Below are 27,256 nucleotides of genomic sequence, written 5' to 3'. Positions count from 1 at the left end.
GCTGTCAATGACATGGACACCCACGTTGCAGTGCACCATGCACCTCCAGCTTTCTCCTGTCACTGTTTGGGTTATTTCCAGCACTACCCAACCTCAAAATCTCAGAATTAAAACATGCCAGTAATGGTCAGTTCAGTACATCATCCCCTGAAGTGCAGTCAGGATGACTCACAGTGCAGCTTTTCTTGTCCATCTCTTGTATTGAGAGCCATAAATCAGTGGGGTCACAGTCTCAGCTTTTGCTTTGTGGTGCCCATAATATTTCCACCTGCACATCATATGCCTTAATGCACTGTACACATAAATAAATGTCCATGTCTTTCTGAAAGTCTCTGCACTTTGAATAATTACATGTAAATGGGGTCACCATACCACAGACCTTTAACTAGCATTAAACCCCTCAAAGATCACTCGCAGTAGAAGATGCTAAGGGCTACTCTCATTCCTTTGTGCATTTATCCCCCAGCTAAAACACATGCATCTTTTCCCTAAATATGCAAAAATAGCCAAAGTACACTTTCATCTGTTAACCATATATTGATGGAGACAGGACAAACTCACAGGGTTAAATTCAAACCTGAGTTCAACCTGTTCCATTCAGTGCAGATGAATGTATACAGCTGGGCACTAACTTTGACTCACGCATGAGAAATAGAAAGGATGTGTAAAAAATACCCGTGACTGTGAAGAAATTACACATATGAAAAATGATGGTAGTGCAAGTCTACTGAGAAAATGATAGCCTATGGAAACTGTAACTTGCAGCCCTCTTTGTCCCCATCAGTGACATGAACTGTTTTGTAAACACTGTCCGACTACTCACTACACTGACTGCCTATAGAGATTCTCTTCAGAATCATGCTCCCATTAAATGGCCTAAAAAATTTGTGGAGGCAAGGAATACACTTGACTACTGAATTACTTTGGCATGAAGGATCTCTCTGTAATAAGGAATAATGTCTTTTATATAAGACAGAGAGCTTTCCAGGAAGCAGTCAATGCTGCAGACATCATTTGAACAGCTCTGTGTGTTTGACAAGCTCCCTAATCCACCTCCATTAGTAAAAAGAAAAAAAAAATAAAGAAAAAGTAAAGTGAAGAGTCTCTAACCTTCCATAAATGTCCAGGAAGACAAAGGAAAACTGGAAATAACATGTGAGTCTTGTTGCCTTCTCTCCCCTCAGAAAAATTCTAGTGAAAGCATTCAGCTACAGTGGTGGGTAGCATACAAGAGCTTAAATAGAATTAAACCCAGTATCTACTATTGAATGGCATACAAAATAAGAGAAAATGTATGGCCTCTCTGCCTCTAGGTCACCAGGAGGAGTCCAGCTCACACAATCAGTGATGGAGGTCACTGTTATTTGAGGGCTTCATGGTCAATATAATGTTGGCTTCTGAGCCATGAGCTGCAACATTAGAACTCCTGTTACTCACCAGGAGATGAAGATATGACATTGTTTCTGCAATTCTTTGCTCATTTAAATTCAAATCACATTAATATTTGAGGATAATAATTATCCTGGTAAATGCATGTACATCTTGAATGCTGCACTACCTTTCATATTACAAGCACTACCGCTAAACAAGGGCACAATAAAAATGTGCATCACTTAACAACTTCTTTTCATTGGTGCAAACAGTCATGGAGGATACAAACTAGTAGAAAATCAGACCATGCCCACAATAAAAATTCTCAATCAATTGAAAAAATTCTGGTGCACTTACTTTTAAATAAAAAACTTGCCTGCCCTCTTTCTGCATTATCCAGGAAATTCTCCAAAAGAACTAGAAGGGTATGGGCATATAATGCTCTCTTCTGAGAGGAACAGTCTTAAAATACTTAATCATTTTTGCTTGATATTCTCTCTTACCCCAGGAGTTTGATACCATGGAGTATTTTAACAAGAATTGTGAATGCATGTGAGGAGGGATTTTTTTTTTTCACAAGTGAGAGACCAAGTGAACAAATGCTGTACTGCTCTTTATAAAATTAAACTGTCCTCAACTACCTGAAATCAGGAATGTTATTGTAATACTGGGATGAATCAATCCATCTTCCCTCTGACAATGGCCTTTTCTAGAGTGTTTTATGCTGCAAAATTTTAGCAGCACTCACTTGATAGATACTTTGCCTTACAACAGTTTTCTTGGCACTGATTTCCATCCTCCTACCCCTGTATTTTGAAATGTGTTTAGCAATTTTTTCTTGAATCCCTCTGTGTCAATGCTTAAATATGGATTTTAGTTGTTAATAAAAAGCATTATGGTCATGGTCAACTTTAAATTTTCCCAGTGCAACTTCATTTTATCTACAGGAAGATAGGTGTGAGGGGAGAAATGGAGGTAGATAATTTTTACTTAAAGAAAGCTTCATTTTGCAAATGACAGAATTCACATAGTCTAAAATGAAGGCTTGAAAGCTGGGATACACAGGCTTGAAGACTGAACCCAAATCCTCTTGCAGAGTCCACCAGGTACCTCAGCACACACATCAGTCTTACCACCAGTCCATTTGGACATTTACATTTAGACTCCAAAACTACACTCCATCAGTGGTGATCAGAAAGAGCAAGGAGGAGTCAGAAGTCTGGCCCCATGAGGAGGTTTGAAGATATGCTGCCTACGTTCTGTGGTAGACAAAGCCTCAAAGTGCCTTGCAAGCAACTCTGCAACCTTTCAGCCACCCTGGAGGTGATATTATTAAGCTCCAGTGGGATAAATCCAATAAGAATCTGCTTGGCAACATGAGTAAGGGCTCTACAATTCTGCCCTATATTTTTGCTTCTGGAAGCCATTTTTTAACATTTGTTTGTAGATGAGGAAATTAAATGCTAAATTTCACATCCTCCCCCAATCAGATTGCAAGGCTCATCTAATGCACGTTTATGTAGAGTCTGATTCCCCTGCTAAGTGTTTCTATTCTCCACCCAATTTGGCAGCTAGTGAGCAGTGCACAAAATAAATTTAATTGATTTGTACAGGTATTAAAACAGATTATCATCTACACAGATTTGGAAAGCAGACACTGTGTGTTAGCAGACACCGTGTGTTAGCCAAATAGATGATGCCAACTATAATGATTTACAAAGGGTTTCAGGGAGCTGGGTATTAGCAGACAGTAGACCACATTAGACAGTGAAAGAATTTCACATTTATCCATCAAATAACAAAGAAGATCCAAACTTAATCATGAGATGATTTATCTATCCAGGAATGATTGATTTAAACCATCAGTGTGGATATTAGGAATCAAATTTTCAGACAAAGGCCCTTGATTTCCCTATTCCTGCAAACCATATGCATGATGAAATGCACCCATTTTCAGTGCAGGCCAGAATTTTCCATCCAGGCACTGACTGCAAATAAACACCTCGCCCAGAACACAGAACTGAGCATAGACATGCAGAACCAGCTAGTTATCTCTGTGGAAAGTCCATGGCTGCCCACCCTCTAGAGGAAAATATTGACATACTGACATATGACTGACAAATATGCAATGCAAATATCACCAAATTGCTGCTTCCAGCACGCAGTTAAGAAAGGAGAACTCTAGGAGGGCATATTAGCAGTCATCACCTCCCTTGGAAAGGTTGTTGTCTGGAATAGATGGGAATATTTTTAACTGATTTGGTGCCATCTCTGCTGCCTCTGCCCATGGTCTGGTGGGACATGGGGATGCCAGGATGCCTGTCTCCTTGTGCCACCACTCTGATGCAACTGCAGCAGCGGGCAGTGGTGGATGCTTGGGGATGAGCATGAAACCATGACATGAACACAGCAATCTCAGTGCAGTATCCACAGTGACCATTATTATTTTGCAATAAATGAAATTGTGGAATGAAAATGAAAAACCTTGCCTGAAGAAAAAGAAAGCAAGCTGTCGAGATGCTGTGTAAAAAGACACCCTTTTGTGTATGTTAGGAGAGGCTGCTTTTCCAAAGGCTCAGGATGTTTTTACACAATAAGGGCTATAGAACCTGCAAAAGAAATTGTATAGCAGGTTCTTTAACCAAACATCTGTGACAGCTGAATTAAAACATTAGTTAGTGGAGTTAGGTCTGAGATTTGAAATTTGTTTCTCTTTGTTCTGCAACTCTGGAGACCACTCTTTTTTTAATGCCTCCCCAAGGTATGAAATCACTGTAGTGTCCTTTACCCTGCTTCAGGAATTACGAAGGCTGGAAAAATACTTTCCTTGGGTAACTAAATAAACTTGTAGCTGGCCTAAATTTTTCCCTTTCTCCACTGAAAACACAGTCAAACAGACTGCTCTCCTTATCCAGCAACGACCAGTGCATACCTCTGACCAAAACCCTGTTGTTTCAGCTGATTTTGAAATGTATCTTTCAAGAACAAGGTAAACTCCAAGGAAACACTCTCCTCTGAGTCTGATGTGATTGCACAATTACAGACATTGTAGCTCCTAGGCTTTGATCCAGAAAAATACTTAAGTGTCTGACTTCAAGGGGGCTTTTCATACACATAATGTTAGTTGTTTACACATGCTGTTGCACAGAAGTCTGAGCACAATGTGTTAGCAGTAATTATTTTTCCCTGAAAACATGCAAAAAGCATTCAGTAAAGGTCAAGTTTAGTGTTCAAATGTTGAATAATCTAAAAGTTTATGCTATTGTATAGTAAAATAAGAAAGCAAAAAAAGAAAGCAAACACTTTCTGGACACACTCTAAAATATATTAATCAATTCTAGAGAGGTACCAGAATTTATTTCATAGTTATAGAATGGATTTTATAGCTACACAGAATTTTCTTCACTGAAAACCTCAAAGGACTTTATAAACCAGGACTGAATTTTATCTCCTGGTTATAGGAAACATACAGCTGCCATTTTGAAAACTCTGATGCAATTTTCACAAGAACTGTAATTTTGTTCTCCTTGGAACAAAAGTCAGTCACCAGTTTTGTAAAGTATCAACTGAAATATCATGTGCAGGTCCAGTGTGGTCCTCTCCCATCCTCTGGCCTAGTCTTCCTACCTGTGTATTACTTTCTACATTTACTTCTTAGTTAGTGGGATAAAGGAAACCTGATCAAATTTCAAAGGGTGAAATACTGAATTTATGAATAAAAAGAAGAAAATTAAGATTGATTGCAGCAGACTCAGACTTTATACAGATGTGTTACTGGTATTAGTTTTAAAAATCAGTGAATTAATAATGATTAAAAAATCTTGTCGAATAAAATATTACTGTGAAATTAAACAGTTGTGCTGAAATTGGAAAATAACATACTCATATCTACTACTTCAGTTCTGAAAACAATATCATATAACCTTCTGTGACTCCAGTATTAAAGGTGACCTATTCTTATATTACCACAATTTTTTAAGGCAGCAGTTATTTCCACAGCAGCCCTGCCTCTGTGGGCAGAGAGCTTTGTACTTTTATAATGGCTGAAGTGCAGGTATAGCTTTGCCAGGACAATGCAATTACATCAAACACAAGCCTGATCCAGCCTAATGATGATAAAACTACATGATTGAAATGCACGTTCCTTTCCTCCTGGGAAATCTAAAACCCACTGAGGTGTTGCTGCAGGTAAATATGTCTTAGAGGCTTTTCTGTTCCACTGTTCACCCACCTATTTGCCATTACTGAAGAAGGATGTCATGAGAGAGAATTGAAAGTATTTTTTGGACACTGGGCAACACAGACTGGTCTGATTTTGTTTTTCTGAAGTTACTTGGCACTGTGGATCTCTAAATAAATATAAAGTCATTCACAATCAAAGAGGCAAGAAAGAAGTGACAAGTGTTTTGACAGTGCTCAAAATACTTTGAGGTATTTTTAGCATATTTCTGAGTCGTATTAGCTTAACCTGTAATAGAATATAAATGAGCCCATATGGCAGAGATGTAATTATGTTCCATGTGAGAAATCCCTGTGGTAGATTTGGGGAAAAAAACCTCACTACATGTGCCTTCTGGAGGGCACGATTTACACATGATTACCTACTCATTTGCATTGAGAAGAATATGAAGTAACACAATGCTAACAACACGGTAATGAAAAGGGCAAGCAAAGACTCCAGATCCCTGGGGGTGCTGATCCCTCTGACTGACATCCAGTAAGGAGCAGGGAATTCGTCCCTTTAGGGAGTACATTTTATGAAGCGATCTTTGATTATGTGGGCACAGTAATCACGAGTCTTAATTATTATTACTGTGAGAGAATGGGCTACAAATCTCCAGGGAATGTCTCTGTCACAGATACTTTGCTGGCGAATGCTGAAAATTAGTGTTTTCCCAAGGATCATTTTCATTCCAACCTGATATTTAGCTGAAGTTTCTTTGACTACTAGTCATGAAACATTAAATATAGATTAGAGGCAGAGAGATGTTGAAAGTTAAAATTCACCGGAGGTGCACACCCGTGCACTTGAGAGACAGCCCCAAATGTTGTCCAGATGTTGTAGCAACAAGGCTGAGGGTTCCCAAGCTGCAGCACAGCCACAACAGAGGAGAAAGTGGATGTTTAGCATTCCACTGGCCTTCTGTTTAGTTTACTTGTAGTGTATTAATTTAGCAGAAAGTCCTAACAGCCTGTTAGCAGTAGATGTTACCAAGTGTACACTATCCTGAAAGAATGAAGAAATTCTTTTATAGCAATAAAGGGAGCAATTCAAAGCATGTAATTGATTTTCCACATTTTCAAACTGTGATAAGACTAAGCTTTAGCAGCAGAAACATATGTTTGCAGTTTTGTCAATGTTCTTCAATGAATTGCAAAAAAACCAAGAACCTATAACTTATTGGTTAGATCATTAACATGCACTGGGCATTTCAGTGGCTATTGAAGCATTTGCCAAGAGCGTGTCATCTTCTAAACACACTCAGAGGTAGTAGGGATTGCTTTTTGCCACAGGACATGTTTTTGTGATTATCTAAAATCATTCTTTTCCATTAGGAACACCACAGTAGAACATCAAGGCTTTTTAAACTAGCTATTGTCACGTTTGTGTGCTGTCCTTGCTTACGTCCTTTTCAGTCCGGAGCGGCAGAGTGACAGCAGGGCAAAGCTCATGTCTCTGCTCGCCCCTGCAGCATTCCCAACTAACTAGAGCACAGTGGCTTCTGACAGCCAAGCTGCTGCCCCCAGTCTTCACAGCAGTGACTAGGGTGCTCGCTGGGCCTCCCCATGAACATCCCTGGTGACACCCACCAGAGGAGCTCAGAGCAGAACCATCCATACAAGTTTTCAGAAAGGTTTTTGGGTTCTCCTGACACCAGAAAGAAGACAGCACAGAAGGCAAGAACCAACCTAAAAGAAGTCACCTACTAAGGCTTGGAAAACAGGTCACCTACCTGTCCTCTGAAACTTTTCAATTTCAGGCTTCTTCCCATCTCGCATTATGAGAACCCTCAGATGCTTAGCAGTTACTTTGTGGAAAAAGAGAGGACACATTCTCTATTTATCAGGATATACAAGGGAGATACAGAAAATTTGAGTCCTATTCCTACTCTGTTGGCCTTAGAGCAGACATGTGGACCCAAAACTTAAATCAGCTTGCCATGCTAAGCCTGAACTACAGACTCGGACTCACACTGCATTTCAATGAATTATTGTGCAGAGTGATACAGGCTGGGATGGTGACACTCATCAGGACCCACGGGGGAATAGCAAAATTTCCAGTAACTGAGGTAGTTGTGGTGGAGAAAAGAGCAGAGGTTCATGTCCCCACATGTCATTTGCCTGAATCCTCACGTTGGAAGACTTGCCAAAGCGAGAAGGAAACAGCTTGGAGGGATGCCTGCCCACAGCCAGGAGAGAAGAGGGTGTTTGCAGCAAGGGGGTAAGGAAACCATCTTCTGGCATGGTGAGGAGTTGGCAAGACTGACTGCGAATGAAACAGGGCAACAGTAGGGCAGGGGGGAAAAAACCCTCAAAGACTAGAAGCAAGCTCGTTCATGTTTGCTCCCTCAGGACAGCACAGAGCATCCCCCAGAGAGGATGACTTCACAGCTTTGAAACTAGGTAAGCAAGCTTCAGAGCATAGGAAATGGGAATGCAAGACCCTTTAAGCTGAAGTCTAAAGGTTTGAATTGGGGAGACAATGGGAGTAACTATCTGAGTTTGTCACCATCTCAGTACCATTGGGTTTCAGGTAGCAGCAGATGATGATCTTGTATGGCTTTTTCATGGGCAAACATGGGCAGCAGAGATCAGCATCTGAACTGAGGCAGATGCTGTGGTTATGGCCTGCCGATGGAGGAAAGGGGACAGTAGAGGCAAAGAGTCTCTCTGGGCCTCCAGAGGAGGGACAGTTCTTCTGGACTAGGAGCATTCACTGCTGTACACCACTGTGGGTGATGCATTTGGAGTGCCATGCCCTTCTACCACAAAGAGGGTTTTAAAAACACCTGGAGTGTGTTGAATGGCTGAGCGACACGCTGCTGCTCCCTCTGCCAAACGAACCAGCAGTATTTGTAGAGCCACAAGGCTTTTCTTTTACAAAGCAGTAAAACCATAAGGGCAAAATACAGGTGAACTCATTCTCTTATTTAACCTGACAGCATGGAAGAAACAGAAAACCAAACAAAATCCCCAATGGTTGCTCTATCCCATCCCTCCTCCATACATGTCTCCTCCTTTTCAAAAGCTGTGCACAGGGAAAACAAAGAAGGAGCACGGTTCCTTTCCCGGGGGCAGAGCTGTTGCAGTGACCTCCACAGGCACTGCTGTTTGCATGGATACATTATCAGTGGCTGCACACACTGGCTCTGCTCCACATCTTTGCAAATACTTGTGCAAGGTGCAAATAAAATACCATGGGCAATGCAAGGATCCTGTTATGGAGATGATGGGAATGGACGGTACTCAGCTACAAATATAACCAAACCCTTCTCAGCTATTTCTGGTTTCTACTCTCAATTTGCACTTAAGAACTACAAACAAACAGAGCTCTCGAGCAATAACATGGCTCAACAGACAGCAGCTTTATTTCAACTGCTTCCTAGCCTAGTTTTTTTGTTTGGTTTTGTTTTGTTGCAGTTTGGAATACAATTTTTTAAAAACAGAAAGAAAAAAGGGAAAAGATACAGGAACTATGTGTGCTTCACTGCAAATGCTGCTCATGTAATTCTCTTTGAAGTGTGCAGCAAAACTCCTTTGTAGGTTAATGAGAACAGGATCAGGCCCTCCACAGTGAACTTGTGCTGAGAGCAGATAAGATCTTGAATCACTCAGAGCCAAGCATGTTATTTGTGCAACATGGGCAGGCTGAGTCAATCTCTGAATATTTTTAATGGGTGTCAACGTGAAGTGTTAATTCCACAAGTTATGCTGTTTTGCAGTTTGCCTGTGCCTGCTCTCCAGGCTGCCTTCACAAATGGTACACATCCCCTTGCTGGCTGCGACAGAAGAGCTATTTCCACAACGGCTGCAAGAAAACACCACTTCTGAGAAAGTATAACATGGGACTTTTACAAAGATTTGGAAAACCAAATCATAGTAGAAATACCTGCTAGACATTCAGATTGTCAGCACACATAGAAGTAAAAGGAGCCGCATTTCAAACAAAGATTATTTTCTTCTTTTTTTTTTTTTAAGGAACCTAAAAACCTAAACAATCATTTGGTAACTGATAATTTTTGAGGAACTAGTATCTTTTTTTTTACAGAACAGAGGATTGAGGTACTGAAGTCTCAGATGCTTAGATAATGTCTGCCTCTGGATAGTATCTGGATAACCAGAAAAACACTGAAAACATTTTGAATTCTGATGAAACTAACTAAGCACTGTGAAAAACTTTTGGATGAGAAATCTTTACTTTTGACTTTCCCTTTTCCTGTTCCCAGGATCTCCATGCACTTCCTAATGCATCTTGAAGCCAAGATGAAATTACAGCCCTCATGAGGCCAATGGGAGGCTCGCAATTGCCTGTTGCCTTCGGCAGAGCTGGGATTTTACTCTGACTGTAAAGTTACCTTAAGAAACACTGGACCCAGCTGCCCACTTTAAGGAAATAGTCAGCTGGAAACACAGAAAACCCTTTTAATCTTGGAGTGGAAAACAGGATCCAGGGAAACCTGTGGAAGCCTTGTGGCTGCCATCTAGAGAGAGCTGCTCTGGCTGGGCTCCTCGCCTTGCTCTGCTCCCCATCCCACCATCACCTCAGCCCCTGCTTTGCAGCCCACTCCACTTGCCCCTCTTCCATGATGCAACAAAGAGGGTTTGTCTTGTTGGGATTCAGAAACACCCACACTAGCTGTTTCCCTGCCTCCATCTTCCCTGACTCTGGGGCATGTGCTGGAGGACCTGCCCATGGTTTCTGCATGCTCTGGAAAGCCATCCTCTTCCCACATATGAGTTATGGTGGTCTTCGGCTACTCTTGGCAAGAGGGACACAAATCCTGCACTGCCATGAGTTCCAGTTAAACATCTCGAACCTGGCCTGTGCAGACAGCCATCTTCTACTGCCTTCCACCTTTGCAAACCCTCCTCCTCCTGCCTCTGTGACTTTTCCTTGCCTGCACACCATAGCCTGCTGCCTACCCAGGCCCTGATTTCTAGCTCTCTCCTCCATGTGCTCACACCTGGGGACAGCAGCCCCAACACAACACCAAGGACTCCAGGCTTAGCAGCACTCAGCACAGCACTCCCCATTTGCTGACACCCATGAGCTGAGAGCTGAGATGCTCCATCACTCCAGAACTGCAAATCTTTGTGTCAGGTAGTGGAAATTGTGCTCAGACACCAAGTTAAGTCATCCCAGTTGCAACTCCTAACTGGAATTGGTCAAAATCCATTTTCTTACAGGTGAGCACCATTTGCTTCTATTAATTTTGTTAACACTGAAGTGCCCAATCCTACAAAATGCTAAACCTTTGAGTAGGTTGCAAAACTTTCTTTCACTTCCCTCAGAATTAGAATAGCTATTTTCTTAATTAAGAAGTAAATAAATAAACTATTTGCAGTCTTTTAAGAGACAGCTTCATGCTAAGAAGAGACTAATTACCCTCCCCATTCACAGAAAATAAAAGCGAAGCTTTCAACATTATAGAAAAATAAGTACTGAGAAGTTAACAAGAGCCATAGCAAAATCTGACTTTGTGATGAGCTGGTTTTCCTGCAATTTTTTCATTTATATAAATATTTTGAGAAACCCACCTTGAGGTTTTCTGTTGGCTTTTTTATTATTATTTCCTCTTTAGATGCATTTGTAGATGAGTAGGCTATAAATGAAACACACATTTTCCTGAAGGCAATCATGAAGGTGTGCTGCAGCCTTTTCTTCTCAATTTCACATAGAGTGAATTTACCACAATGCACAGTCATATTTTAATTTGAACAACTGGAAAATCGGTACCTGCCCACTCTGTATTCACAGTATTAACTCAAGATCAGCTCCTTTGGGATAGTGTTTGTGTTTGTATTTAACAGTGAAATATCATGAATAAAGAAGCTGTCAAACACCTTGAGAGTAAGTCACTTCTCTGTTTGGACAGCAATGACTTTGTGATGAACATGATGAACGCTGCACAGTCAGTTCTCAATAAGTGGGGATCTGACCAAGTTATATTCTGATAATGGTTGGAGCAAGGACAATTCCAGAGGAGCTACCCGAGAGTAACAGGCAAGAAAGCAGTAGAACAGGAGCCACAGAAGGTTGGCTGGGGATGTAATGGCACAAACTGCCCGTAACTTCCTCCATCAAATGCAGGGATTTAGGAGCAGCCAGGATAGTCTCCGCCCTAGGTGGGTGGGGGAAAAAACAAAGAGGCAGCACACTGCTCGGGCAGCCAGGAAAATCAGCCATTTCAGCACAGCTTCAGCAGTGCTGCTGCCAGTAGCATATCCATGGAGTTTGCAGCAAAAGGCCAACACTACCTCTGAGGGAGAGTGACAGAGCAGTGCCCAGCAGAGCTACAGGCTGAACCGGGGGTGGGCAAGGCGCCGGGTGGGGCTGGCATGTTGCCTTGCTCAAATGGACTGCACAGTCCTGTGGCTGGCAGCCCTGCTCTTAACTTGTATCGTGTTCTGAGCTTGGTAGTGGAGCTCAAACAAATTACCAGTAACAAAGCAATTGCACTTAACCTGAACAAGAGAACATGACAACTCATACAGCATCGCTGAGCCACACTTTTAGTCGCAGGTGAACACAGCCAGTGAGACTAGCACCGTGTCACAGGATGTAAAACAGTTATATGGGATCTAAATTACACGAACAAGTATGCAACAAAACAGCATCAAGGCATCCCACCTGAGGGATACAGGACATTTTCATTTTTCTTGTGGTCTTTGTCATCGAGCTACCACATAAATATTTCTATATTTGTGTTTCAGCAAGTAATTAATATTAGCCAAGATGTACTACCACTACACAAAAATACCCTTTTCTCTCGCCCAAAGGGATCCTGATGATACCGTAAGGAGAAAAAATTCTGCCTACTGTGCTGCACTTTTGACATAGGGTAGCATTCTATGTTAGCCTAGGATAACACCTTATTAAATGCTGAAGACCACTAATAACGCAACCATCCAAATGACAGCTAATTGCAAATAGAAGTCTATCACTTTAGCACTTCTGAAGAAGTTATTTCTAAGATAACCCATCAAAAACACTTTACATAGGGGCTGACAGAAACCTCCCAATGCAGCATGTTTACAGCAATTTAATGGTTATTGTGAAGTTGCCCCCTTAGTGAAGCTTGGTCATGCCCAATACGTTTCACACACTGCAAGAAAGCCTTAGGATACACGAAAAAGGCAAGGCTTGTAGAGTCTCACTTCATAAGAGGTCGGTGGCTGAATGCAGGTCTGGGTCTTCATTAAGTGTTGTCTGAGTAGAAAACAGAGTTTATTTACTCAACCTCAAGATAAGCAACTTAATGCTGCTGATTTGAATGCAAACAAGGGCAAGACCTCATGCCTGGCAGACTCTCTGATGTGGTTACACTGGAAGTATAGAATAAACACAAGCTGAGATCTGAAACAGAGTTGTCATGGCCTACAAAATCAGGATGTTTGAAAGTATTTAAATTTTTTAAAAGCATTGTCTACAACTGAACTATCAAAGTGGTATTGCTTTTATCTGAAAGATGTTACACTTGCAGTTACATATTGTTTATTAAGGTCTATTTTGCTAATTCACCAAAATCTCTCCCATATGACAGAAATTACATTTGCTTCTCCATTTAGTGACCTCAAATGACAAAAGGTGCAGAATGAATTTAAGTTGGCCCATAAAAGCAATTACGCCTTTCCCTTTTACTTACAGGGCTTATCTAGTCTGCTTTAACACCATCACTGGGTGCTGATGGTGTTTAAAACCATTCACAAATTAATTTAGGGCTCATAATGCTTGCAATGTGTCCAGGACCTAGTCCTGACACACTTGGTTTAAGAAGCTATTTCACATCTTAAAATGCTTGTAAACTTCTAAAATTAAACTGTGAAAACCAAGGGCTCAGCTGTAAGACAAGTCTTGTTTCCTACCTGCTAACCAGTTTTTAAATTATGGTACTGCTATTTCAAAATTGATCAGGAACACCAGAACAAAGCATTTCTCTTTTATGCTGCAAACACAGAAAGAGCAATGGGGTCAGTCCAAAGCAAGAAAAACAAAATTCTCCTTCTCCAAATGAGTGTTAATCATTGCTTAAGCCTTACACCTCAAGTGAGCCTTACACCTCAAGTGATGAACAACAGAGGCAAGAGATCTACAAATAAATATTAAAAAAAAAAACAACCTCTCACAGTTATGGATGCAAGAGCAACCCCCTCTTCCAATGGGACTAAGCAGATTACAGACTTCCATTTTTGGATCAACATTTGAATTCAGAATCCATATGATCCATTGACTACAAGTTTGCACAACATGCAGAGCAATGATACTCTGGGTCCAGCAATGCAAACAGCAACCAATAAAATATAGAATTAAAAAGGGTGCTGAGGCTGATATTCAGAACTGGTTTTGCACAGTATTGCCAGTCTTGTAGGGCTGTCTTTGGAATTATCTATGAAATAAAATGCAATTCTAGTGCCTGAGCACTAGAGGGTAAATTCATGATAAAAAGAGAGCTGTGCCTCAGTTTCCTTATCTTCATAGGTAGGCATTTAAACTCTTTACTCAGCACCTTTTCATCTTTCTTGAGTTTTGCTAACTGAAGCTCTTTCCGATGCCATGCAGCACTGGTGTGGAGTTACATCACACAAATGCAAACTTCTTGTAAGAGTACCCTCAATAATTCTAAAGTATGTGTCATGCCAAACCTATGATTACTCTCTGGTCAGCTTCAAGGTGCACAACTTTTCAAAAGGACTACAATGTCAGTCTGGAAGTTGTCTCTTGTCACTGGGATTGGCAAAAGACTGATGAGATACTAGCCCATAGCCTATTTTGAAAAATGCTCATCCTGGAAATAAACAGTCTCTTCTCATACCTAGTTAAAATCCCTTTGAATAGTAACTTTTTTTAAAGTGCAAAGGGATGGAAGCAGAAGGGTGGGCTTCATCCAGAGGGCAGAACTGAGCCCCACTAGACTCCAGTCTTGCCCCTCTATTGAAAAAAACCAAAACCAAACACAATACAAGCACACAAATATATGCCTATACCAGAAATTTTGGGCATTACTGTATGAACAAACCAGAAATCCTCTTCCTCAATAGGATTTGTTATGGAAACAGCATATAATTTCATTCCAATACCACAAATTTGCCACTACATTAAGAGCATTACTGTTACTGAAGGATGAACAGTAAATCAACATCCCCAGCTCTTCAGGCTACAGCCCTCTTCAGGGGAATGGTGATTCTGAGTGTCCCTTCATTCCAGGGTATAAATATATCCCATGAGACAAAGCAAAGCTGCTGGCTATGGAATGTCTTAACAAGAACTTCAGCCCAACAAACTATGTTATACCAGTTTTGTTATATTATCCTTCTTGTCAGGGACAGGAGAAGTGGGCAAACCTGCTTCTTTGATACTTTCTGCTTACTGTATACTGATATTTTCTCTGGTAACCATGGCCCATCAATAACCCAGACTATGCTGTAAAGAACCCCATCCAAACCCCCTGGAGCAATGGACAGATTTCTTTTTTACAGTAAACCACTACTGATGTCCCATGCAAAAGACATCTTTGTATCATGTTAATAAAGTACCTGAAATACCATTATGTCTTGAGAAATAAAATATAAAAAGCTGGGTGACCCACACAGCACCACAGTATTCAGTGATGACTGTGACCTTTGCAAATTACTGCCCTGTGAAGGGTCACAAAAATTAGCAAACAAAAAAGCAGGGGGTGCTCTTTCAACTGATTCCTGAACATATTGTGCTCTCTAGTATCTTTATTAAAATATCCAAGATTGAACATGGAGCCTCAGCTCTGAAAAAAAAAAATTAAAAAAATATATTCCAGAGAACTGAAGGGGATCGATACATGCTGGAAATCATGAACTGTAAATATTGACATTTTACTTCTTGTAAAAAAAATTCCATTATTCATTTCGGAGAAGTATTTTTAAAAATTGGTCTTCCCATCCCTACCATAAATAGAACATTTCTGTTACAAATAAATGTGTTCTCCCGTGCATAAATAAATCACATACATTATTGCAAGAAAACAGATCAGTCAAAACAGCTGAAATGTAATTATACTGACCAAAAAGAATTCCATTGCAACTGAAAGTGAATGGCTTGTAGTTCAGGTAATTAGCAGAGTGCTGAACAGCACAATTTTAAAAGCTAAAATACCCCCCCAAAAAAGGGGGAAAAAAACTTGAGAAAAATATCCAAATATCTGAGAAAGCAGGAACTATGTTTATGTAGAACAAATGTTAAAATAATGAGAAAACCCTGCCCCCTTGTCTCACCTTAGAGAAATTCTGTTAAGCTTCCCATACTTCTCTACGGCTATTTATGCATCATGATTTGAAAAAAGTAAACAAGCTAAAAATCATTATTATCTGCCTTCATATCTACAGAATTAAATGCTTTACTAGCTTATAACACTAAAAATCAAAAATTAAATTTGATAAAGTAACCAGGCTTTCCTAATAAACCCACACTTACTGAATGGCACTTTGAACAATGAATTACAGGAAAAAAAAAAGAAAAAAAAAGTATTGTCTTGAAAGGTTAAAGAATGTGTGTACTTTTCATAAAGCTGAAATGCATCCATGAATATATCACTTAACTCTGGATTAACCAAACATTCCAAATTCAGGAAAATAAAACTATTTTACTCATTAAAACATCCTGACAATATTGCAACATACTCTGAGTGTCATTTTAAGCAGTGACAATATATATTTTTTTATAATTTAATAAGAAAAAGAAAATAAAGGCTAAGTTGAGAGAACTCTTTTCTGCAATCAAAAAAACAAAAAACCAAAACCAAAAAAAACCAACCCACCAAAAGAGAACTGGTGAGTTTCTTTCTTCTCCTGCCACATAGCAGATCTCTTCTTGGATTTCACACCACCGACCATACCCTGTCAGAGATCTTGAACAGTTTACATTACTTCTTTTGAAGGATTAATCTAGACCAGCCCAGAGATAAAAACCAAAATGAACAATGAATTCCTACAGTGAATTCCAGCTTGTTACTGTGAACTCAACATAAGAAAGAAGGAATCCCACATATCTTCTAATATATACACTGCTTTCACACAGCATGAGTTAGTCAGAGGAATACGTAAAGGGACAAGATAGTTTTGTACAAAACCTCAATTTATTTCAGAGAAATTAAAAATATGGTATTTAATATATATAAATTTCTATTCCTCTATAAATATAGATGATCTTGTGATAATGAACAGAAATAAATGCATACCAAATTAAAATAATTTTGCATTTCAGGGTATGGAAGCCATAGATAATGTTTATGAACCTAAATACAGGCATTTGTAATATAAAACAAAAATTTAAAACAATACAATCAGGAGAGAAGCATTCTGCTGTTTTTCATACAGAGGTCTACATATTCAAATGCATCTGTCCAAAGTTACAATTTTGTCTTTAACTTTTTTAATGTATTAGAAGCACAATCCCACACACCCAGGAGCATACAAGGTAGTAGATATACTGCACACATGGTATCTTATCCTTGCAGTATGCAACGTTATTTCTGTACCGAAAAAAGAGAGGAAAAAAGACAGCAGAGGATCTTTCAGGTCTCACATCCCACCAGAGTGCTTAAGCATTCTGGTCTTCTCTTTTCCTTTCCATTGTTTTTACTACTGGCAAAAATCATCAGACCCTCATGATCTGTAATGAATTAAATCTCAATGAACTGAAATTCAGAGGAACGGCAATGGCCCCAGTGCTTCCCATATGAAGAGACCGTGTACGAACATAACTGGGGGGCAGGGGGGAAACAAACAAAAGCCCCAAACGGAATGCTGCGTTTTACTCTGACGAAGCTCTTTTTACTGAGCCCGTATTTCCTGATCCCGCTGACCCCAGCCAGCAGCAGCCCGGCGGGGAGGCACCGGGGCAGGCGGCGGTGCGAGCACCCGCGGGGCGCCCCCGGACTGCAAAGTGGGATTAGGAAAGAACCACAGGAGGGAATTTCGGTGTGTCCCTGTCGCCATCCGCCTCCCGAGCCATCGGAGGTGCTACAGGTGCAGGCGGTGCTGAGCCCCAACTCCTACACCGAACCGGGCCAACTGCTCCCAGCCAGGCGCCGCACGGCCACACGCTGTAAGCCCGGCGGCGGGCGGGCGGCAGCCCCGGCACTGCCAGGGGCTCTCCCTGCACAGAGCGGCAGGCCCGCCCGGCCAGGGCTGCTCTTTGCAGCCCCAGAAAGGCCCGCCGGGGCTCAGCGGGGCCGGGGCTCCCCGCCGGGGCTCGGTACAGCGCCGTCCCAGCGCCACGGCCGGGCGCTTTTCCGTCCTCCCCGTCCGGGGCCGGGCGGGGGTCTGTGCCCCCAGATGGGGCCGGGGCCAGGGCCGGGGCCGGGAAGCGGCGCTCCTCCCCATCCCCACCTCCAGGCTCCCGCGGGCGGGCCGAGGCCGGGACCCAGCCCGGGTCAAGAGGCGCCCCCGGCCGCAGCCCCGCTCCGGGCCCTGCTGCTCATGCAGCTGAAATTCCAAGCAAAGCCATTACAAAACCTGTGTGGGGGAGAAGAAAGGGGTTTGTTTTCGATTCTCTTACCGGCAGCTTTTCCCACGCTGCCCTACGAAATAAAAATACAAAGCCTTTTCTTTCTTTAAATAAAAAAAAGTGGGGGAAAGCGAGGAAGTAAAATCCGCAGACGGGTTAGAAGGGTCCTAAATAATTAAAAAAGTGAGTTTTTTTGTAATTTAAATACAAATATACTTACAAAATCTTACAGAGGCTATTTACATCCCTCTCCCCCAACCTGACAGTGCGTTCAGCTCCTAGAGGAGACAGCCCGAGCGGCACGGGGAGGGCAGAGCCCGGAGATCCCAGACACTGGGGTCCCCCTGGCTCATCCTCCGCTCCCCACCGCCTGTGGAAGCCACTCGCAGTCCCAAAAGTTTGCCCAGGCTGGATAAGGAGCTGCTTCCCGAGGCAGAGCCTCAGTCCTCCGCCTGCCCGCATCTCCCTAGCCTGGCAGGCAGGGGTCTCAGACGGTGGTCTCGCCCTGCTTGCTGTTGGTGAGCCTGGTGTAAAACTTCCTCCAGGAGTTCAGGGTTTTCCCAGACCAGATCCAGAAGCCCGAGGTGATGCCCACGATTAAGGTCATGAGATACTTGATCATGAAGACAGTGAAGTCGGGGCTCATGGGCGGGTGGTGGCCGCTGTGGTTGTTGGGGCAGGGAATGGCATAGCTCTTACAGCTCTGCGTGACCCAGCTCCTCTCCCACTGTTCCCTAAAAGCTTGCTCGTAAAAATAGCAGGCAATGACGATGGTGGCTGGCACCGTGTAGAGGACGCTGAAGATGCCTATCCTCACCATGAGCTTCTCCAGCTTTTCTGTCTTGGTGCCGTCATGCTTCATGATGGTCCGGATCCTGAAGAGGGACACAAAGCCAGCCAGCAGGAAAGAGGTGCCGATGAACAGGTAGACAAACAAGGGGGCCAGCACGAAGCCCCTCAGGGCATCCACGTTGTTGATGCCCACAAAGCAGACGCCACTGAGGACATCCCCATCCACTTGTCCCAGGGCAAGGATGGTGATGGTCTTGATGGCCGGTACAGCCCAGGCAGCCAGATGAAAGTACTGGGAGTTGGCCTCAATGGCCTCATGGCCCCACTTCATGCCAGCAGCAAGGAACCAGGTGAGGGAGAGGATGACCCACCAGATGGAGCTGGCCATGCCAAAGAAGTAGAGCATCATGAAGAGGATGGTGCAGCCCTCTCGCTTCGTGCCCTGCGCCACGGTGCGAGAACCGTCCTCGGTGAAGCGCTCGTTGCAGACCACCCTCTCCTCCAGGAGGAAGCCGGCAATGTAGGCCACGGCCACGGCCGTGTAGCAGCCTGAGAGGAAGATGATGGGCCGCTCGGGGTAGCTGAATCGTTTCATGTCCACCAAGTAGGTGAGGACAGTGAAGAGGGTGGAGGCACAGCAGAGCACGGACCAAATGCCGATCCAGGTGCGGGAGAAGCGCAGCTCCTCGGGCCCGAAGTACATGAGCCCGTAGAGGCGGCCGGGCTCGCAGGGTGCCCCGCAGTCCTTCTCTCCCAGGAAGCGGTAGTTCAGGTAGGAGGGCACCTTCAGCGCCCGCGGGCAGGTGAAGCGCCCGCGGGGCTCGCCGGGCCCCGGCCCCCCGGCACCGCCGCCGGCGCCCCCGCGGTGCGGATTGCTGGTCCAGCTCTCGGGGCGCAGGGCGGGCGTGGGGGTGCCGCGCTCGGAGGCGTTCTGCCCCACGCACAGCTCGCCGGCTCCGTGCACCGGGAACTTTTCGCAGCGCAGCGTGTCGGGCCACTGGAAGCCGAACTTGTTCATAAGGGCCTCGCAGCCCTGGCGGGCGCGCTCGCAGAGGGAGCGGCAGGGCGGCAGGGCCTGCTCCAGCACGGTGCACACCGGCGCGTACATGGAGCAGAGGAAGAACTTGAGCTCGGCCGAACACTGCACCTTCACCAGCGGGTAGAACTGGTGCACCTCCAGCCCCGCGTCCTCCTGGTTGGTGTGGCCCAGCAGGTTGGGCATGATGGTCTGGTTGTAGGCGATGTCAGTGCAGAGCGGGATGGAGATAGGCTGGCAGTAGCCGTGGTCGGGGATGGAGATGCCCCGCTCGCCGTTGTACTGCGACGCCGGCAGCTGTCCCCCGGCCGGCAGCGCCGCCGCCCACAGCAGCGCCAGCAGCAGCGGCAGCCGCGGGCACCGGCCGCTGCCAACTTCCCCGCCGCCGCTCACCGCCGGCCCGCGCCGCTCGGCCATGCTCAGTCGGTGCCGCCTGCCCTGCCGGGCTCCCGCCGCCCCGCCGCCGCCGCCGCCGCTGCTCCTCCCGGCCCGAACTTGCGACTCATGAAGGGGGCGGCTGGCAGGGACGGGGCAGCCCCGGCCGCCTCTCACGCGGCCGCGGAGCGCAGCGCGCAGCTCTGCCCGCACCGGCGGCAGCGTCCACCGCACCTCCGACTACCACTACCGCCGCCGCCGCCGCCTCCGCCGCCGCCGCCTGACCATTTGTGCCGGCCCCTCGAGCCCGCGCCCCTCGCCTCGCCGCGCCGCGCTCCCTCCGACCGGTTTCCAGGCGCCCCGCAGTCTGCCTTCACCGGAGGGAGGAGCCTTGAAACCGACGCCGAACTTTCCTGCGTAAGGGACCGTCTCCCAACGCCTCACCCGGGGGCGGGCGCAGGCGGGCGCGGGGCTGCCCCGCGCTGCGCACAAAGGCGGCGGGGGCGGCGCTGGGGAAGGGGCCCCGCGGCGGGGGGGCGATCGGGGGATGGGGCTGTGCCGCGTCGGCCGGCAGCGCATCGGGCCCGGCTGTCCCGGGGGTGCTTTTGGATTCCCCGGTGGTGACGATTGTTGAAGCCGTTGAGCGGCGCGCCCGGACTGGGCCGCGGCCCGTCACCCTCGGTGCCCCCCGCCGTGCAAGCAGCCGGGCTAATCCCGGGCGGGGGAATCGATGTTTGGCACATGGCAAAGGGCAGGGCTGGAGGAGGGATCCGCGCCGCTGTCAGACTCTGCTGCGGGGAGCGGTGCAGTTGGGGGCTTCTCTGCGGGTCTGAAACGTGGGAGACACACTGCGGTCACTTGGGGCGCGGGCAGGACCCGCGGCAGCGCGAAGGCACAGTCCGCGATGTTGCACATCGCACACGCGGTGATGATCGAGTGGCTAAAACTGGCGTCACCCCAGAGACACTTTAAGTAGCTCGCTGCCGAGCTGCTGCCAGTGTGTTATCTGCGCTTTCCTCCCATCGTGTCCACAGCAGCAGCCTGAGATACGAAAATAATCCCAGCAGGGCTTTCCCATTTCCCTTCCCTCCCTCTGCCCAGTGGGCAACTATTCCAGTGTAACTCAAGTCGAATGCTGTGTGGCTTGAAATACCTCCCGTCAGGTTTTTGAAATTCTTGCTATATTCTGGGGAGGGGGTGAATGGGCATACAGTGACCACCAGCAGTGGCCATTTTTGCATGTCTGAAGCCCCGTTGCACAAACAGAAAGGAGGTCCTGTTGGCTCTCCCAAAATGCATAGTCCAGAAAAATCATGAAGGCTGAATGGGGGATTTACTGTACTCACTGGAATTGAATAAGAATAATAAAGTTTGCTCCTGGAGAGGAGAAGAGCCCTGCCCTGTTCTCCAGACATTCAGTAATTAAGGCTCTCCGTCATGTGTGCAAATGTTCTCATTCATATTTGTCCGAAGGTTAATTCTGCCATTCAGAGCTGAACCAAGCATGGGACTTCTCCCACCAGCTGTCTTCCTTCGCTGCAGCATGCTCCCACCCTTTCCGCCTTACATGTTAATTGAGTTCCAAAAATGCATTAGTAGTAAGACAAGTCCAGCATTTATTTCCAGCTGTCAGAGGTGGCAAGGGTTAATAAAAGACCTCCATATTTCTTGGATAACTACAGATAAAATTTGGACCATGCTATTTAGGCCACTTTCTTTCTCCCAGCAGTACTGTCCCACATTCAAACTAATTAATAGCAAAATCTATGCTGTGTAACGACTGCAGGACTAGGATCATGTTTAGAAATTGCACATCCTTAAAAATGTCAATTGCTGATGTCCTCGTTTACTGAGGTTCACTGAGTTCTATAAAGAGCTCTCTTCTCAGAGGACCACAGTTCAAAAATGAAATGCACAAATACCTTTTCCATCTTCTGCTGAAAAGTTTGATTCCTTAAAAATTGTATATATAGTTTTAAGCTACAGATTTTTCTTTTCAGATCCACATCAGTGATTAAAATTATTAACTCCTTTCTAGCACAAAACATAATTTATATTCAGCCCTAAATAGCAGTATTGTTTTTCTGTTCATCCTCAAAAGACTGAACACTGGATCTTTAGACAGGAAGAAGTATTATACATGCTCTTTCTCATAAAAAATGAGCGTGAATTTCTGACTATTCTTGGGAAACCTCCTTGGCTTTCTGCCTGTCCTCTTGAGAGGACACATCACACAATCCAGGAGAGATAATTAAGATGCCTGAGTGCATCATCAGTTGGTTGAAATTCTAGCTACTGGGGTCTGTGTTTGAAATATTAAGGAAACACTTCTCAAACTGAAAAACACCATCTCTAATAACCTAGAAGATTGTTCTAGGAGAAAGACCAGTGTATATAGGAAAGGTTTGTACATGTACATAATGGATTTTTTTCAGACCAGCTAGTACAGAAGAAAAAACAGAAAAGTTTTAGTACTTGCTCATTTTAACTGTTTAATGATTTTTCACATAACAGAAGAAAATCCTTTGTGGAAAGAATCTTCCCAGAAGCACTTGTCCTACATTTCAAACACCCCAGACCGCAAAACTCATCATTAGAGCATAATCCTCTGTGGCCCAAAACACTGGATCAGTTTAAACTGTGCCTGAGCAAGAAATACCAGATGTGTCGATGCCCATCCACTACTACAGCAATGAACACCCCCTGCCATCAAATCACCAGCATACCTTGTCTTACATTTGATGTTCCAGGGCTGTACTTCATCCAGAGTACGGCTGCATTCCTTGTAGTTCTACTGCTGAAAAGGACCACTCAGGTCCAGCACGAACTCCCAGAGACCATCTTCATAGACCAAACAAACCACTGTGCTGGTTGTGAAGTTTTTCTCACAAAACAGACATTCTCTCTCTCCTTTCAGACCTGATCCTTAAGGGAAACTATAGAACTTGTCCCACAGAAGTGCACATGGGAACTAGGTTTCCTAACTGCTCACAACTGTGGACTCAGTAGAGATGCTGGTCTGATAGTACATTATAATTTCTTTCTGCTTCCACATACCACCTCCCCCCCACACTTTATGCCTCTCCAACAGACTGTAAAGTAATTGTCTCTCCTTTTTGCTTAGCTAATAAGTGCCACTTTCTCCCAACATTAACATCTCTCTATTTTGAAGCTACCATCTTCTTCCTTTGAGAGGTGGCCTAATTAATAAATACCTTGGTAAATGGTAAGCAATTGTTCTGAAGATTGTTCTTAAGCTGCAGAAAAATGTGACCAAAATTCTGTCTTATTTTTCTACCTATATATCTTGGTCTAATAAAATATACTACTTCTTCATGCAAGCCCAGTACTGCACATCATATCCACAGGAAACTATTCCTGTGTGTCTGCCTTGTTCTTTTAATGGCTCCTAAGATATCATGCATGGGTGACAGTTGGAGAGAAGAGAGTGGACTGGATGCCACCTTCGCTGAGGTAAATATGACAGTAATCAAGTTCTTACGAAGACACACAGTGTATTTCTTAAAGCACAGCCACTCTTCCCCCTTGCCATGGAAAGAAAATCTTCCATTCAGAAAGAAACTAAAATTTGGGCACTGAATAATAATAAAAAGGAATTTCAGCTTTTACTTCAAAACAATGTGCTGATGTTACTTGCTATACTAGCCATTAGGGGATATTTGGGCTCTGGCAGGTAGGCAGAGTACTGAGATTTGTCCTGTTACATTCTTTATGTACCAATACTATCCTTAGAGTGCTGGTTTGTGTTTGTTTTACTTGTTATGGGAGATGGAGGATTGTCTGAAAAAAACTAAAAGTTATGTAAATCTTTAATTTTGGAAAGAAACAAAGCAAGAAGTCATCACAATATTTTCTTGTTTTCCTCTATGTGACTGGCAGAAATAGGATAGAGTGAATGCTTCCATTCCACAGCACTTAAGGAAAACTTGTTTCCCGAGAGAAAATTATTCAGCTTTATCTCATAGACCTGTGTTACATACAAAGAATCCAAATAGAAGCATAAATGTGTAGACAGTAAGGCTTGTGAGCACCCAAATGAATAAAATGTAAACCCAGATGATAACATAATGTGTGTTTGTCCACCAAATTAAAGCAAAAGTTATGCCTAAATAATTAGGTTTTCAGTTCATTCAAGGTTGACATTATTTAAATGTCAAATAAGTGGTTAAAAGTAAGATCATCATAATACAGTAGGATAAGTTAAAAGTTGATTTTTGTCTCATGTTGAGCATGAATCTTGGCTGAAAGGAACAGCTAATATTTTTTGGGTGCAGAGCCATTAGTTCTGTATGGAAAGAAAGGATTTTTGAGATTTGGGTAGAGAGAGGGATTAAAATATGTAAACTATGATGGGCAACAATGTGTATACTACATTAATGAAGTTTCTTTGGAGTTTCCAAATGAGAGTACAGGTTCACATCTCAGGTGGGTCTCATTTCAGCTCTGAGTACTGGCACTATACATCACATCAAGTCCTCACAATGCACAGACAGGCATATTGCTGAAGAATTTGTACAAAGATTGTAAATGCAGTGAAATGAAGGAGAGATGATTACAGTGTCATACAGCCCAAATGGTAAGATGAAATAAGGTACATCCTTACATTTCCATATTAAAACTACTATATCGTTTGGGTGACAAAATCCTTAATCCAGATAGTATATGCTCCTTAAAGTAAGGCATTTGATACTAGAAGTTGACACAGAGATCTACAAACCAAAATTCTGGAGAGAAAGTACCTGGACAAGACTCCCAAGCAGCTTTTACAGTTGGATGATAAGATATTTTTCAGTTTGCAACATGCCAATGACATAGCCATCTGCCCCAGGGCCATGGGCAAAGCATCTCACAGATCTAGTCTTGCCAGAAGAACAAAATCCTTAAAATTTAAAAGCCAACCTTGGACATTGACCATTTCTTGGAACATCTAGAAGACTCTTGGAAGTATGCCTGTGCTGACAAAAATAACAAACACATGCAGTGATTGGCAAAGAAAATCAGTAGGAGCTGAACATAAACTTTAGGGATGGTGCAGTCAGCAGCGAGAATACTTTCTGCAGCAAAGGGTCTCTGGGCTGTACAGCCAAGTGCTCAGAAAGTCACCTCGGTGCAGAGGCAGTTGTTACTAACAAGCATTTTACAAGATACCAAGTAATTCTCTGACCATAGGGTGGCCCAGGTCAGCTTAGCCAAAAATTCATCCCATGTGCCTTTATATGTGCCTTTTATTAATTGGCTATATTAGTTTGCAATTGTCAATTTAGGTTAAAAATTGTACTTTTATTTGTATTTGGGGGTTATGGAAACAAGAGAAATAGAATTTATTCCTGCTGAGTAATACCTACTGTGACATGAATGTTCTACCAGGTAGCACGGGCTAGGATTAAAGAGCAGTTTTTGGCCAGCTTTGGTGTAAGTCAGCCCCCCATTACGAGGATTTTATATGTTTTAGAGGCATGAGGAGAAGCGGTATGTACAGTCAAAGCAGACTACAAAGAGTCTCTTCCTCCCAATACACACAGCATTTTTTCCTTAATGCTGTTTATTCAAGATAGATGGAGTATGTGGAGATTTGATTTGGTTTTCTTTTCTGTTCAGAAGAAATGTAGATGATCCCTTGCAAATTAAAGCCGTATGTTGCCTGCCTTCCTTGACATGTTCTGCGCTGGGGTGAGAGGCGCAGGGGCTGCAGCCTGGCTGCTGCTGCCAGAAGTTTTCCGGAGAACAAGAAAAAGTCACAACTCTTAAAAGGGCAATTGCAGATCACAGCTCATTTTGTTCAGGGAATGTGAACATTTTTACTTTCTTTTTATTTCCCTTTCTTGAGCAAGTTCTTCTACAGTTACATACAGTGCCTGAAAACACAGACTCTCGTTCTTCAAACACAGAGAGGCTGATTTAAGGGCCTAAGATGGCAATCCTTACTCCCAGGAGCAGACCTGCTGATTTCACAGATGCAAGGGAAAGAAGTAGAGCTTCATAAGGCTGTGATGCAAGGAGAAATTATGTGATGAGCTCTTCTGGCCTCACACTGCTCTTGCTGTGCTTCAAGTACATTCCTTTTAAAGAAATGACTCTTCGTTTCCACTGATGTAAATGAGATTCAGATCATATTTGCTGCATTACTATTTCAAGATACACAAATTGAAAAGGTGTGTGGGTGTGGGTGTGGGTGTGGGTGAGGTGGGGAGATAGAGTGGAGGAAAGTTGTTTTGCTATGTCTTTTAGGTGTGCGTGTGTTTTTCATGAATGTTATTTAGAGAGTGAGCAGGATGAGATCAGAGCGGGAATCAGCCCGCATAAGCCTTTTTCAATGGAATGTGGCTTGGTACATGTTAAAGGATAATCTTGACTTTCCCTTCAGAAGAAAACGTTTGGCTTTTGCTTTTCTTTGTAAAGATAACTTTAAATATTTAACCAGTGTAAACAGAGGCAGAATGCCCAGCAAGACTTAACGGAATGTGCCACAAGGATCTGATTGTAAGCACTTCTCCCCTAAATACATTCTTCATCGTACAGGAGGGGTCAGCTGTATTTTGAAATAAATTGGTTTGGAAATTATAGGTTGGTTGTGTGAAAGGAATTGTCTTAAGGATAGACAGCAGTAGTGTTCTAGACCTTCCTCCAATTCTGCAGCTGACTTTTCTAGTCAGCAGCATTTCCCCTACTCTTTGACCCTGGCTGCACAGCAACTGCTCAACACTGCAGCACCCCAGTATCCCATGTGGGCCCCAGATAAACCAGCCTTAGCCTGATCCCACAGTCTTCAAGGAGGAGAAAAAGGAGCACTTCATAAAAATCTCAAAGTTCATGGTAGGGAATGTTACCTTCAGGATGATGAAATTTAATTTCCTATCGTCACAGGTAGTCATTCTGTATCACTCACATACCCAACCACAACATTTAGCCCAATTGCAAGTGTTAAGTCTCTCCTTCCCTAATATCCCTGTCAGAACATT

General features: G+C 43.9%; 2 protein-coding genes across 2 annotated transcripts in view; both read right to left on the bottom strand.

The window, feature by feature from the left end:
* Window positions 1-27,256, bottom strand: part of CDK14 (cyclin dependent kinase 14) — a 516,637-nt gene that overhangs the window by 149,425 nt on the left and 339,956 nt on the right. The window lies entirely within an intron of this gene.
* On the bottom strand, window positions 16,682-20,701 carry FZD1 (frizzled class receptor 1). The gene has a single exon (XM_085050688.1). The coding sequence runs from the start codon at window positions 20,316-20,318 to the stop codon at window positions 18,561-18,563; it is 1,758 nt and encodes a 585-aa protein (XP_084906814.1). The 5' UTR covers window positions 20,319-20,701; the 3' UTR covers window positions 16,682-18,560.

The sequence above is a fragment of the Lichenostomus cassidix genome, chromosome 2 (genome assembly GCF_008360975.1).
Source record: "Lichenostomus cassidix isolate B80296 chromosome 2, HeHo_3.0, whole genome shotgun sequence".
Taxonomy (NCBI): domain Eukaryota; kingdom Metazoa; phylum Chordata; class Aves; order Passeriformes; family Meliphagidae; genus Lichenostomus; species Lichenostomus cassidix.
This window is presented reverse-complemented; position numbering and strand designations above follow the sequence as displayed.